Here is a 13727-nt window from a genome sequence, read left to right on the forward strand (position 1 = left end):
TGAGCTTGGCAAATGTGCCTGTATCCAAGAAGATGCCCGAGGGCTACAAATCTTTGGCAATTGATTTACATCTTCGACCCTGGAAGACATATGGGGGCCAGCAGCATCCGACGGACTGGCGACGTGGGTAGGCGCTTGCCAATGCATATGCAGCCGTCTTTATTTTGGTAGGACCGTGATCTCGGGCGTCTCCCAGATGTCCCAGTCGTATGAGACCTGACGATCGCCGAAGGGCCGAAGGGCGGCGATCCGGAACCTATCCAGATGGCGCAGTCAGTGAGGGTCCTACTTTTCTCCGGCGCAGGATTTGTGAAGCTGTCGGGAAGAAGAGAAGGCATACCTGTACGATCCGGGCTGAATGCTTGAGCCGTTGGCGAAGCGACCCAGCCAAAAGTATAGGCCCCGTTTGCTGCGCGGCTGGCCGTAGATTGGGAACGGGAAGATGTCGTCCTCACTATCCTGGCCAGGCTCGAACCAGGCTGTTCTATCCGTGTGGGACCAGCTGGTAGCCGACCCAAGGTACTTGTCTTGGCCGACCACGGGTGGGTACGTCCAATCTGCTTCGGCGTAGTCGCTCTCGAATATCTGGACCAAGAGAAGCAGTCAGGAAAACGCTCACGATAGAGATAGAGCCAGTGGGCAGGTAGTTGGTAGAAGAGGGCTGCACCTACGTCCCAACGGAGTTCTTCCGTGCCCCAGGCGAACCGCGTGTTGAGTTTGGCGAAATCCTGTGCCTCTCGAGACAGGTCAAAGGTGAAACTGGTTGAATGGTTAGACGCGTATTGGCATTTTTGCGTGCTAATAGATCTAGATATCGAGGGGCTGACATACTTCGACTTCTGTTCGATTCTATCGTTAAAGACGCCGGAGGTTAGGAATGGGAAGCTCCACCCGTAGTCCCAAACGTTGGTGATGGTCTGGTTAAGATCGCAGGCGACACCTAGTCGTTGCAGTTAGTGGGATCCGCGGGATGCCACGCTATCCCTAGAGAAAGACCAGGGGCATACCGAAGTAGGGGACGCCTAGCTCTTCGCCGTTGTCCCCGCTTATCAAGACCTTACCGCTATATACAGGTAGGCTGCTTGTGTTCAACCCTGCTGGTATCCGAAAAGTGAACCTGCGGTCGCACCGTCAGCTGCATGCGTCACTACTTCATTTCGCCCCTAGACGTATTCTTACTCGGCCGTCTTGGTCTCGCCAGGCCCCACGACGAACTCCCCTTCAGGAAACGCTACCTTGGGTGTCATTTTCGCGGGATCGATGTACGGGTAGAGTTTGACCGAGGGTACGAATGACTGCGGATGGTCGGGCACGACGGGCTCCCAAGCATTGTAACCGCCGGCGTCCTGGAGCGCGAAGGTATATGCGACAGGGTCCCTGCCGCTGTTCGTGATATCTACGACTTGCGTCTCCACGAAGTGGGCGGTGTCGTTGAGCTCGAACTTCCGCCCCGCAAATCCGAGCTCCGTGGTATAACCCAACACACGCTCCGCGTCTACCAACCCAGCTCCTACCTGCGTCGACGGCGCCCAGAACCCGTACTCATTCGCCGTCGTCGCCCAGTCCGCCCACGGCACCGCCCGCGCTGTGCCCATGATGCGTGCCGTCAGCCGCTTTGCCCACGCTGGGTCGTTAGCGTGCGCTGCTCGTCCTCCAAATTGGCCGACCCACAGCGCAGCTACGCCAGCGACGTAGGGCGTCGCCATGCTCGAACCGCTCAGCACGCGGTACTCGTCCGTCGGGAAGGTGGATAGGATCTTAGTGCCGGGTGCGACGATGTCAGGCTTAAGCGCAAGGTCGTATGTCGATCCCCACGACGTGTACCGAGCCGGGCGACCACCACCGGCGTTGCGCAAGCCGACGTAGTGCGCGGTATCGATGTCAAAGGAGGCGGTGACGGCGCCGCCAGCCAGGATCTCTCCGACGATGGCCTCGCCCGCGCCGGATTCGATTGCGCCGATGCGACCAGTCTTGTTGTTAGTGTAGGGCGCCTTGTAAGGGCCATCGTCGTTGTAGAATAAGATGTACTCGGCACCGAACGCGGCGATGTTAGTATGCTTGACGGTGATGTCGCAGCCGCCCCATCTCGCAAGAGCAACGGTTCCCCTGAAGCTGGGTGTATCCGCCGGCAGCGGCTCACAGGCGTCATTTTGGACAGAAGAATTGAGCGTTACGGGCCTGACGGGCCAGCCTATGATGGTGTCAGGAAAGAAGCCGGAATCTGGGATGTAAGCGATCCGAGTCTTAGTCGTCTCGCCGTCTAGGCTAAAATCCGCCGAGAAAGCTTGCGCAGGGAATGCTCCGGGTTCGGCAGCGCCGACGGTGATGACATTCTTGCCCGACGCGCCGTTGCTGGCAAGAAAAGGGCCATCCTCGCCTGCGTTTCCGGCGGCGATGGTGACGACTACGCCTTGCTCGACCATCCTCGAAGCCAGCACGGCCCAGGCGTTAGAGGTGAACCCATCGCTCTCTCCGACGCTGGCAGTTATGATGTCGGCCTAAATGTAAAGCGTGGAAAGTCAGAGATCCCGATCCTGGTGCGCTGCTTTCATTCACGGAGCTTGAGCGACTCACGCCTGACTCAAAGGCCTTCAGAAACCCCTCTATAACGGTTTCCTCGTTCGAATACCCACCACTTCCGAAGACTTTGAAAGAGAGGATCTTGGCGCTAGGGGCGACCCCGACGAATCTATCTCGCATGAGGAATTAGAAGAGAACAAGAACGAGGCACGGTACTCAAGGGCGGGGAGAGGGCATGCGCACTGGTCACTTTTGCCAGCGATGATTCCGGCAACGTGTGTCCCATGACCATATTTGTCCATGGGGTCGTCGTCCGGCGTCGCCGGTTGATTGGGCCATCCTGAGATGAAATATGTGTAAGATAAGTGCTTTCCTAGAATTACAGATGAAATTGGGCGAGAGTGCTACGACGAACCATCACCAACAAGGTCATAGCCGCCTATGACAGTGTAGCCCGGGCCAATGCCTTCACCTAGCTGTGATCACAAACCCTGTTAGCCAACATGAGGGCGTCCCGTCCAACTTCACCGACAGCCGTAGAGGAGGGGGTTTTACCGCTGGATGGGTGTACTGGACGCCGCTATCGACAATCGCGATCGTTGCCCCCTCTCCAACGATGCCGGCTTCGTGGAGTTTCTCGACTCCCGTTGAGTGGTGCACGGAGTAGTTCAGCGCAGCAGCATCGTCGGCGAAAGACTCGCCCTCAAGGAGAGGCGGCAGGAGGCGTACGATGGTCGACTTGTACACCGAAGCAACAATGGGGTCACCGTTTTGCTCGTCCAGGGCGTCTTTCAGCGAGCCAGCGTCGTAATTGCTGTCGCATTCGATGCTTACGCCCGGGAAGAGGTCAGAGTCGAATTCCTTGACGATGCGGAGCCCCGATAGCCCCGCGACCTTCTCTACAACGCGGGCTTTCAGGGCCCGCGACGTCAGCTCGACGATGTATCTCGGCGGCGCGTTGACCTCGATCTTCGCCGCGTCGTCCACGTCACGGCGCCAGGGAAAAAACCGAGCACCCCACACGCCGCGCGAGGTGCCGAGCAGCACTAGCGCTAAAGAGCCCGCAATATGCATCTCCTCGTCGATCGGAGCTGTGCGTAGGACACGGAGATGTGCTACGTACTTAGCCCAAGATCTACCATCGTGAAAAGCAGCATCGCGGCCTTATATGCCCCAAGATCCACACGCCTATCGCGTTGTGCCAAGGTAGGAAGATCTCGTATTTCGAGGTTGCATTTGCGCGATACCCCGGAGGTTACCAGGCTGTTCTCAGGCATGGCGCAAGCGGGCCTGCGAAACTGGGTCGTTATATTCGTGGAAGAACGGTGAATGGGCGGCCCTCACGATGAGCGCGCCTCTTGTTCAGAATCCGCGGCTTACCTACTACTTTGGGCGGATACCCCGGAAGGGCGGGGCGTATATCAGTGTTGCCGTCGTTTTCCCTTGTAAAGAGCACCGAGGCCACGGTCTTCCATCGACGCCGAAGGCCCTCATTTAGAATAGACGATCGACCGCCGTATTCGGTCAGGTTGAGCACGAGCGACGACCACGGAAATCAATGAGCCGCGCCTACGCGTTCCGGCAGGTACCTATTCCATACAATGAGGGCTTGGCGTGACATAGTCCGACCACTGACGCCGAGCGTCAGTCTTATAGCAATCCGATATCATTGACTACCGAGTTATTCGCGTACAGACAGCTTTTACATCGTCGGCAGCAGACTTGGGGTGCTGCCTCAGATCTCTCCGAGCTACCCGGCCCTTTAGCGACCGATGGAAAATGCCGATGATTTGTTTACTCGGCCGGATATAAAGAGAGTTGTTGACTCCATTCGACATCATACGATGTCATCCATCATACGACACGCCAGGCACCCGACATCAACGCCAGCCTTAGCTATCCCGCCTCATAAAAATAGCCGGCCGGGCATTAATCCGCTTCCTTAACATCAATTTCACACCATTATGTCCATGAGACGAAGCCGCTGTTGTCTTCTTATTGTCTACTTCGTCGTCGGCCTCGTGACCGCGATCCTGTGCATGGTCTTGTTTCGGCCGAACTCGGCCATCACGCTCAACCGCTTCTCTTCCTCCCTTTTCGCAACGCTATCGTCGCATTCCATGGCGGCGGCAAAGCAGCCCGTCATCGTCGTCGGCTCCGGCCTGGCCGGCCTATCCGCGACACACCAAGCCCTGAGAGCAGGTGCCGCCGTGCACTTGCTCGACCGCGCGCCGAAACCCGGTGGGAACAGTATCAAAGCCTCGTCGGGGATTAACGGCGCCGGCACGCGATTCCAGCGGGCCCTTGGCATCGCCTCCGACGAGAGTTTCCTGGCTGACACGGTGCGCTCGGCCGGGCACAAGTTCCAAGAGGGCCCCGCCGGCATTGACCGCAAGGCTCTCGTTGAGCTCTTGACCTCACGATCAGAAGGCGCCGTCAACTGGCTCGCCGACGACCTGGGCGTCGATCTGAGCGTCGTCGCGCAGCTCGGCGGGCACTCGGTCGCGCGCACGCATCGCGGCGGCGGCAACCTTCCCCCCGGCGCTGCTATCGTTTCGACGCTGTTAGAAAAGCTCAAGGCGAGTTCGGACTTCACCCTAGAGAGCTCGGCCGAGGTGACTGAGTTGCTAGTCAGCGGCAGCGGCAGCGACGGGGCTGTTAAGGGAGTGCGCTACCGCACCGCCGACGAGCAGTTCCACGACCTTGAGGGCCCAGTAGTCTTCGCAGCGGGTGGATTCGGCGGGGACCCGCACGGCTTGCTATCGAAGCACCGACCGGACCTGACGGGTATACCCTCTACCAACGAAGAGCGGCCTGCTCCACACGGCCTGCTCTCGGCAATCGGCGCCGAATTCGTCGACATGGACAGCGTGCAAGTGCACCCGACCGGGTTCGTCGATCCGAAGGATCCATTTGCGCCGTACAAGTTCCTCGCGGCGGAGGCGCTGCGGGGCGAGGGCGGAATCCTGCTCTCGGGCCAGACGGGCGAGCGGTTCATCGACGAGCTGAAGACGCGTGATGTCGTCAGCGGCGCCATCACGGCGCTGCCGCGCGCCACGGCGCCCGAGTCGTCGCCAGCGGCGCAGCAGTGGGACGTCACGCTGCTACTCGACCCGGGCGCGTGCGAAGCGGCCGCGTCGCACATCGGGTTCTACCTATGGAAGGGTCTGGTGGAGAAGAAGAAGGTCAGAGATCTACCGCCGGCGGTCATCGCGTCAGTCGACCAGTACGCGTCGATCGTGGCATCTGGCGGGGGCGACCCGCTAGGCCGGACAGCCTTCGGGCACTGGAGACTTCCGTCCGGCGAGGCGAACCGCGAGGAGGAGGTATGCGTGGGCACGGTGACGCCCGTGGTGCACTTTACAATGGGCGGGGTGGCATTCGACACGCAGGCGAGGGTCCTGCGGCCGGCGGAAGGAAACGCGCTCGCGCCGGTGCCCGGCCTGTGGGCAGCGGGCGAGATCACGGGAGGCATACACGGCGCGAATAGGCTGGGTGGTTCATCGCTGCTCGAGTGCGCGGTGTTCGGGAGGATCGCGGGGGCCGAAGCGGCGGAGAGCTTAACGAAGAGTGTATAACGAGGAGCGATGAGGGCAGCGGCAAGTTAGGTGTAATACGGGACACATAAATTCGGCGAATTCGGTAAGAGAGAAATAACGAATCCCCTGATCGCTCGTGTAGTCATGAACGGTGCGCGGAGAGGTTGGGAGGTGTGTGTAAGTTACCATCGACCTGGCTATACTCAGGAGTAAGACATGGCATCCGAGCCGGTCATCGCATCTATGCGCGTACGTAGGAGGAGTAGGACTAGATCTGGGTTAGATAGTCGTTGGCGAACGTAGGCTAGAGACTTTGTCAACGCTGCCGCATGCGTCCGAGGAATGGTCTGTTGGTAAACTTCACTCAAACCCCCTAATGATGTCTGGCCTGGCCGAGGGGCAAGTATCGGCTGGGAGTTCTCCCCTTTGAAAGTCGGCAACTTGCATTTTCTAGACGGATGGTGGATAAATAGTATGGTACGCCCTGCCTCGAGGCTATCTATGCGTAGTTGGCCGATGCCTGTTGTCTCCCATCCTACCGATTGTTGTTTTTTTTTATTCCAAGCTTAGTTTGAGTGAATAGGAGACATGGGCATTCAATATCAACACACGGGGTAAATGGATGAACCCAATGCACTCTAGCCTCCATATCCGAGACGTTCATACCATTTGGCCGTGTACGGCTAGGGTCGGATCTAGGCTTCACTGATCGCAATGATAGGAGGCCTATTCAGGAGGCCTGAATACATACGTACCTATGTAAGACATCCGAAACTCCCGTCAGCCAACAAAACACCGTGCTCGCTGTCGCGAACCAGACCCGGATCTGGAAGCGGGGTTCCCGAGGCAGAAATGGTCACACTCAGCTATCTCGAAAGATAGAGTCTGCCAACATACCTACATACCGGGACGAACGAATACAGAAACTAATACTTACCATCAGTCACCTTTATACCTTGTCAGAAGCCCGACTACGTAACACTCTCACTATCAGAAAACGGCTTGACTATATCCTAGCCATCTCCTCCATTCATTCGATGGGGGCCCGGAGTACGCGGCCCGAAAACGAGAAATTCAGACCCAGCAGCCCGACATCACGGTCCTCAAGCAGCGGCGTTGATACTCCGACAGACACCACTATGGGGGACGACTCGAAAAGCAGCTTTGATCCTTTCGCACCCGGGGGATCCCCCGAGATGCACGTTGTGCCATGGCCCGGCAAGACCTTTGCCATCCGAGAGCACGCTGGCCATCGGTACCTCACGCTCGTCGACGGCGAACTTCGGGCGGTGGATAATGTGGGCATGCAGGGCGGGTGGTACTGGACGTGCAAAGAGCAGGGCGGCTGGCTCGGTTTCCTCAATCCGGTGTCTGGCACGTACATGGGCCATAACGGCAAGGGGGAGTTCTGGGCCAAGTACAACTACCACAAGGTCCAGGAGTCGTTCTGCGCCACCCAGCACCCGCAGGGCGGTTACCTCTTGCTGACTAGGCGCGACAGTTCACTGGTAAAGATGACTATCGCAGAGAACGGAAGCGGCCTCGTCCAGACGGAGAGCGCAGGGACGCAATGGGACTTCTTGGAAGTGTAGAGCCCGTTACCCGGACACCATTCTCTCCCTCTCGCAGCGGCGGGCCAGATGAAAGGGCCGGAAGTGTGTTGTCGTGAGGTACGTTGGACAGTGAGGTAGGATAATGTTCTGACGAAGGCTTCGCGGAAAACGGATGCCAAATTGACAAGGGAATCGAGTGTACGGGTCGTGAAACGACAAGTATGAAGGACAGTTTGATAACAAGTTCTACTTGGCGCCTTTACCCAAAGACTGAACGTGCAACTGGCTGCAAGCCAGCCTAACATGCTACCAAGATAGGCTTGTAGCTTTGAAGAGCGGAGGGAGCAGACACATCAGAAAGACTCACAGAGTTCGAGCATTCGTGATACCAGTCCTACGAGGCTAATACGGTGGTCTGTTCGTCTAGCACGATATGCAAGACGGCCGAAGCTGCGGCTGTTCGGGCTAGCACGAAACTCGATATATTCGAGTGAGATTTACTTGCCGTAGTCGAATAGGAGAAGCACAAGACGAATACATGACCAGGTGCTTCCGGTCCAGACACTATTACACCCTCCGGCATCCGCGGAGAAAGACGATCGCCGTCGAAGTTGCCGGTTTCCAACCGAATTCCGTCCTTTACCTCGTAGCTCTTCACCTCCCGCAAAACGGGACCATGATCGTCGGTTCCTAACCAGCTGCGTAGGCCGCACCAGGCCACCCACAACCCGTCTGATGCGTGTTGGTGGCTAGCCTGAGGAGGAATGCGGCCAATACGCATGTGTAGACATGGACTAATCCACCCGGAGGAGCGCCCGTTCGCTATGGGGTCAGACCACGCCAACAGTTAGCGTACACGTCTTCTCCGCCGGACATCAGGACACTGGGACGACGCTGGGGCACTAGGCTGCATCGCTCCGGGATCATGTGAGCCCGGCGGCAAGAGCTGACAACCATATAGTTAGACGTCGCGGCACAACTGTGCCGTGTGGGTTACCTACGTTGGGAAGAAATGCCTAGACCTAGTCAGCTCCGCTTCGGCGACCAGCTATGCGGCCTCACGGCGTTGACAAGAAGCCGCGGCAACACCTCTCCCACGGTAGGCAGAACAGAGGAAAGGTATGGGCCCTCTGCGTAGGCAAGACGCAAGAACCAGCCACATCCGCTTCTCCCCTCCTTCTCTCCTAAGACCGGGAGGGACGCCGTCTTCGGCAGACCGTGGGCCCGCCCGCAGCCAGCGTTGCATCTATGTGCCCGTGTCAACTGCATGAAGTCTTGGTATTGGCTCTGCTCTCTCCACCGGTATGAGTAAAGCGCACCTCGCCGCGCACGACGGGGCGACCCCGCGGACGTATTGAATGGGGTACAGACGCAACGTCCGAGAGGCAAGTGGGAGAAGGAGAGAGAGTTGCAATTTGCCCATACGAGCACTGCGGTCCTCCCACACCGGATTGTGGCGGGCGCGTCTCCGTGTGAATGGCCTCTCGTCCGTGGCAGCAGCCATGACTTCTTGACGATCCTATCGCTCGTTAGGTAGCATGGCGAGACTTATAATGCTCGGCGCGTCACTCACGTATCAGAAGGACGTGCCGCGATCCGATCACTGCCGTTTAGGGGTGGGGAGGGGAAGGGACGAAGGCCCAGAAACGATCGGAAGCACCACATGTAGGACTCGGGGGAAGGACGTTGCCCAAGCTTGGGGTCGCCGTCGAGAGGGATGGAGCAATGGAAGATGAATACGACGAAATCTCCGCATTACTAGCCTCGAACTACTGGAGATGACAAAGAGTCGTGGCTCCGTCACGACTCTCCGCAATGCCGCCGGTATCGCGAAAAAGAGGAATCAGATCCAAAGTGGGGATACTGGGGCAGGCGATCACGGTGCTCGCCCCCCTCGCCTTTTGTCCGAGCTCTAGACCAGGTAGTATCCAAGAGTGAGGCTCGAGGACCATATCAACTGTTGGTGATATTCTATAGGATACCCCGCCGATATTCAGCGACGACAGTCGGAACTACACACATGCGTATCGACGAACTCGGAGATGTTGGGTCGAAAGACTGGAACACTACACTTGAGAACCCGCCGAGCTACCATCCGGGGTCCCTTCGCGAATAAGAAGGCTGCCTTAGATCTAGCACTTAACTAAATATTCTGAGCGTTGGGTCCCGGGAAGTTTTTTCTTCATCGCGGAGTTCCCGCGCAATATTAGCTATTACCACGGAGCAACAAGGTTGGACCCTTTGTTCATGCCTCGACTCGGCCAGTGTTGATATCACATCGTTGACTCGACGAGTTTCCGCTATGATATTCAAGACGCGAAGAAAAGGGAATGACGAGGGGGTAGCCGCAAAGTATGTGCGCAACTCTTTAAGGAACTATGGAATTATGGAACTTAGGTGACCGTATTCATACACCTGCACCTACATATGTAGAGAGTCGCAGTAAAGGGAGGAATAGGAGTTCGTCTGCGCCTCGACCCGCTGAAACGATCAAACACGCTGTCGGGCTGGGCAGAAACGAAGAATCTAGACGCATTTACGTAGGGCTGGGTTTGCGGAGTGTTCAAGTCTAATACCGCACGCACTTACATATCGGCCGATATGGAGGAGAGCCCGTTGTCCCACACTGATGGGTCAGTTTAGTGCGTTGCGGATGGATGTGTGTATACGGCGTAGCCCTGTCTCCCTCCCTGCGTGTAGACAGCCTTGAAGAAGTCGAGTTAGTTAGGGTCCCCGCCATGCCCACGAAGCCCTCGCAAACGTGAAGGGTCTGCCAGGACCTAGGAAGTTTCTGCGCCAACTACCTAGCATAGAGGGTAAGCACTAAAGCCGACGTCTTCGGACTGAAAGCTAGGCTAATCCTTGAACAGGGGGTCTCATATTATATTAGGTTGCAACGATTCGGACGTCGTGTTGGTGTCCGCGTCGTAATGATGGCTCATTTGGGGCATCTGCTGCTTTATGCCAGCTATCACCCAGGTGGAGATCGATTAGCCCAGATATTGATAACATCGAATCGTAAATCGCCAAGTCGTCGGGAATCGACCAAGACACCGATGCTCTCGGGCTCTGCGCATAATAGTCGAATCATGTCGACTGCGGCCATGTTGGTAGACAGGCGCCTAGAGACGTCCGTTGGACGTTTCCCCCGGGACCACACTCCGCCCGACCCTGGGTTATCCGTCCTAGAACGGACAAGTCCGTCGACAGGAAGGATTGGTGCGGTGTAAGATGGTCCCAACTGGCTGGGAACCACGTGCTTCGACCCAAGGCCATTCGTCCCATATCGTAGGATTGCTGCTACTTAGGCTGTTGGTTCCTTGGCTCCGTTCCCCCCCCGGCGTAAATTCTAGTTCGGCATCGTGCGTGGGCGTCTAGATCCAGGAATGCTCACGAAGGAGACCGGCACAAGCATCCCGACAATGCAGCTTCAATTTCGGCAGATGTTGGAAGAGATCTGTTTCTCTGCGCGCTAACATCCATCCATACATACACGACCTGCGCGTCGCCCCCGAGAGCGATGAGGCCGTTTCGTCATGACAGCTTTGCTCTCTGGCTCCACACGGGTGTGGGCATTTACGACGAGGAGCAGGCTTTTGGAAGGAGGTTCGTGACATTGCTCATCGAGAACCCCTATTCTTGGAAAGTTTCATCGTCTATGCAGCCCATGTCACAGGCAATGAATTGCCCGTCGTCAGTAATCAAAGTCGACAGCACGAATGCACCTCTATGCAATCTCGAGCGTGAACTTCACGCATACATATGCATACTGGAAATAACTAGACTGGCATCACGCCATTTGCGGACGATATCGACGGGTCGTCGTGGTGTGGACGGTCGACGGCGAAGTTGAGTACTACCCACGGGCACGCGCAACACCACGATCTCAAGAGTGACCGGGCAACAGCTCTAGCTCGATGGTACCGTCGTAGGCTAGCTTCTAGGGGAGTTCGAACATGGCCACATTCGCCGAGACGCTGGCGTATATCAAAATGGTGAGAGACAGGAGTACAGGACACTGATCGACTGTGAACGGGACGTACTTATGCGTTACCTACGTATGTAGGTATGTGTGGAGGTCGCGGAGGCTGTGTAAGACGGCGGGTTTGGTGCGGCACGAGACGTATCGTGGTCGCTCAAGAGTCGCTTGTGCACCCCCAGTGAGGATCATGAGGAGTAGTGTGTACGCTCTTTAGAACGGATAGGCAACACAGGTTTCTCTTCCATCTCGGGGGTTGGTGGCCATTTAGAATCTGGTTATTGATACGTAGAAAACGACACGCGTACCATTTCCAGCCTCGGACTTCTAGGCTTCCACTTCCCAGCCCCTTCTCACGAGGATCTCTAAGGAGGCCCGTCAGTGTGTATGTGTATGAGTACCTACATATTTCTCAGCAAAGTTTAGGTAGGTATATTCCGAATGTCGTGTTCTTAGAGCAAGGATTCCCCGACGTTACGTAGCGAGCACACATCTTGCTAGAGATCTGGGAGTCGTCGAAAGGATACCCGACGACTCTTCAAAAACCCTGTGCTCTTTTTTTCGTCTCTCTCTAACACTAGTCCCCCCCTCCCCCCGTGCCGGCCAAGCCCCAAGGCCTGTAGCTTGTCGTGAGTTCGATGGATCAGGGTTGCTTCGAGAGTGGAGGGTAAACAGCAGGAGGTCGCCTATCCGGCCAGTCAGCGCTCGCGTCGAAATGAAATCCCAACCCCCTGCGGCTCGAGGATCCAAATGCGACGGAAACAGAGCAGCACCGTGACTGGTCAGCAAGTTTACAGCGGTCGAAGACGATGTCGTCCATCCTGTTCTGCGGCGAATCACAGCCGCAGCGGCTGATGGGGAGAGGAACCCTTTTTCGCAGCCGCGCTGGCGCTCAATTAATTTGACGGTAACCAACATGGGCGAGACACGCGCCCTTTGTTCTCTCATGCTTTCTGTATCGCCTTCGCCCCCCTCCTCGCCGGCCCGTCTCGGCGTCGGTCTGAGAGCAAGCAAGCAGCAGTGTGGCGATGCTGTTCTTTATCTCTTTTCCCCCCGTGAAGTAGCCCTTATGTCGGCATAGGTACATCTCTATGCAGGGTTGTTTCTGCGTATTGGCACTCTCGTCATCTCTCCCTGTCGCGGATGGAGCCTCCCAGTCGACTCCGCCCGTCGGCTAGATGCCAAAGTCCGATTTGTCGTGGGCTCGGACCTTCTAGCAGTCCTGGCTATAATTACCATCAAAGACAACCCGGGGCTAAGACCAGGGGGACTCGACTATCCGGAATTTTTTATGGCGTCTATTAACCCCTCCTGCCCCTCCATCTATCGCGGCTCGGGCCTGGACGAGAGAGGGGGGGAGAGAGCGGATGTAGGGAGGCAGGTAGGTACTCTTTGAAGTGGAGGGACTGTGTGGTTTACGACGACCTAGCCAACAGCTTCACCCTGTTCGCCAGCGATAGGTATACAGGATTGTGCATATCCGTACACTCTAGGCGACGCAGGGCCGGCCATATGTCAGCGAGACACAAGAGCAAGGACCTACATCAAAACATGCAGCGATCTGTATCACCTTACGAAAGCGGGTGGTCACCCGGCGGCAGGAGAGCGGTTCAGCTCTCACTGTCGTTTGTTGTGTTGCGGCAGGCTGGAGGCCGGAGGTGAGAGAAAGAAAGAGAGAGATGGGAATGAAAAGCAACACGTCTCTTTTCATCCACACATAGGTATGCAAAGCCCAGAGGGCTTCCAGCTCTACATACTGACCTTAGGTATTTACTTACCCGCGTACGTACACACACTTTACACGCAAGTATAAACACGCACAGGAAGGACCCTTGCCCGATGATCCCAGATGCTGGGCGACATTGCGCACGGAGGCCACCAGGAAGATCGTCTTCCCTTACATACGTACATATGTATGCAGTGTTGCGGGAATCCCTTTGTCCCATCCACTCCACCCTGCCCCAGGATGCCCCGACAGACGCCGAAGGCTCGTCCCTGTCCGCCGCCAAGGAGTAGGCGAGATTCTGCGCTTAGAGCCTGTCGTCCGCTTTCCTGCCTGGTGTAAATCGCTGGGAACACCCGTCGCCCGCCCGTCGGCGCCGCTGCGCCACGCCGTTTCTGGCGTGGATAGCGTAG

The 13727-nt window shown here is 56.9% G+C and overlaps 3 protein-coding genes across 3 annotated transcripts; 2 read left to right on the top strand and 1 right to left on the bottom strand.

The window, feature by feature from the left end:
- Positions 1-159: 159 nt before the first annotated feature.
- GGS23DRAFT_607047 (subtilisin-like protein) lies at positions 160-3594 on the bottom strand (the record flags this gene model as incomplete). Its single annotated transcript, XM_051519987.1, has 10 exons — positions 160-256; positions 341-585; positions 672-759; positions 832-940; positions 1008-1117; positions 1180-2498; positions 2575-2689; positions 2764-2860; positions 2936-2996; positions 3076-3594. 10 exons carry the CDS (start codon positions 3592-3594, stop codon positions 160-162), a joined length of 2760 nt encoding a protein of 919 aa, XP_051368747.1.
- Positions 3595-4008: 414 nt separating this feature from the next.
- On the top strand, positions 4009-6436 carry GGS23DRAFT_245773 (Flavocytochrome c). The gene is made up of 2 exons (XM_051512212.1): positions 4009-4105; positions 4169-6436. Exon 2 carries the CDS (start codon positions 4485-4487, stop codon positions 6096-6098), a length of 1614 nt encoding a protein of 537 aa, XP_051368748.1. The 5' UTR covers positions 4009-4105; positions 4169-4484; the 3' UTR covers positions 6099-6436.
- Positions 6437-6821: 385 nt separating this feature from the next.
- On the top strand, positions 6822-7828 carry GGS23DRAFT_245806 (uncharacterized protein). The gene has a single exon (XM_051512213.1). It carries the CDS (start codon positions 7097-7099, stop codon positions 7649-7651), a length of 555 nt encoding a protein of 184 aa, XP_051368749.1. The 5' UTR covers positions 6822-7096; the 3' UTR covers positions 7652-7828.
- The last annotated feature ends 5899 nt before the right edge of the window (positions 7829-13727 follow it).

This window comes from Durotheca rogersii, assembly GCF_024521655.1.
Source record: "Durotheca rogersii strain YMJ 92031201 chromosome Unknown GGS23scaffold_26, whole genome shotgun sequence".
Classification (NCBI taxonomy): domain Eukaryota; kingdom Fungi; phylum Ascomycota; class Sordariomycetes; order Xylariales; family Xylariaceae; genus Durotheca; species Durotheca rogersii.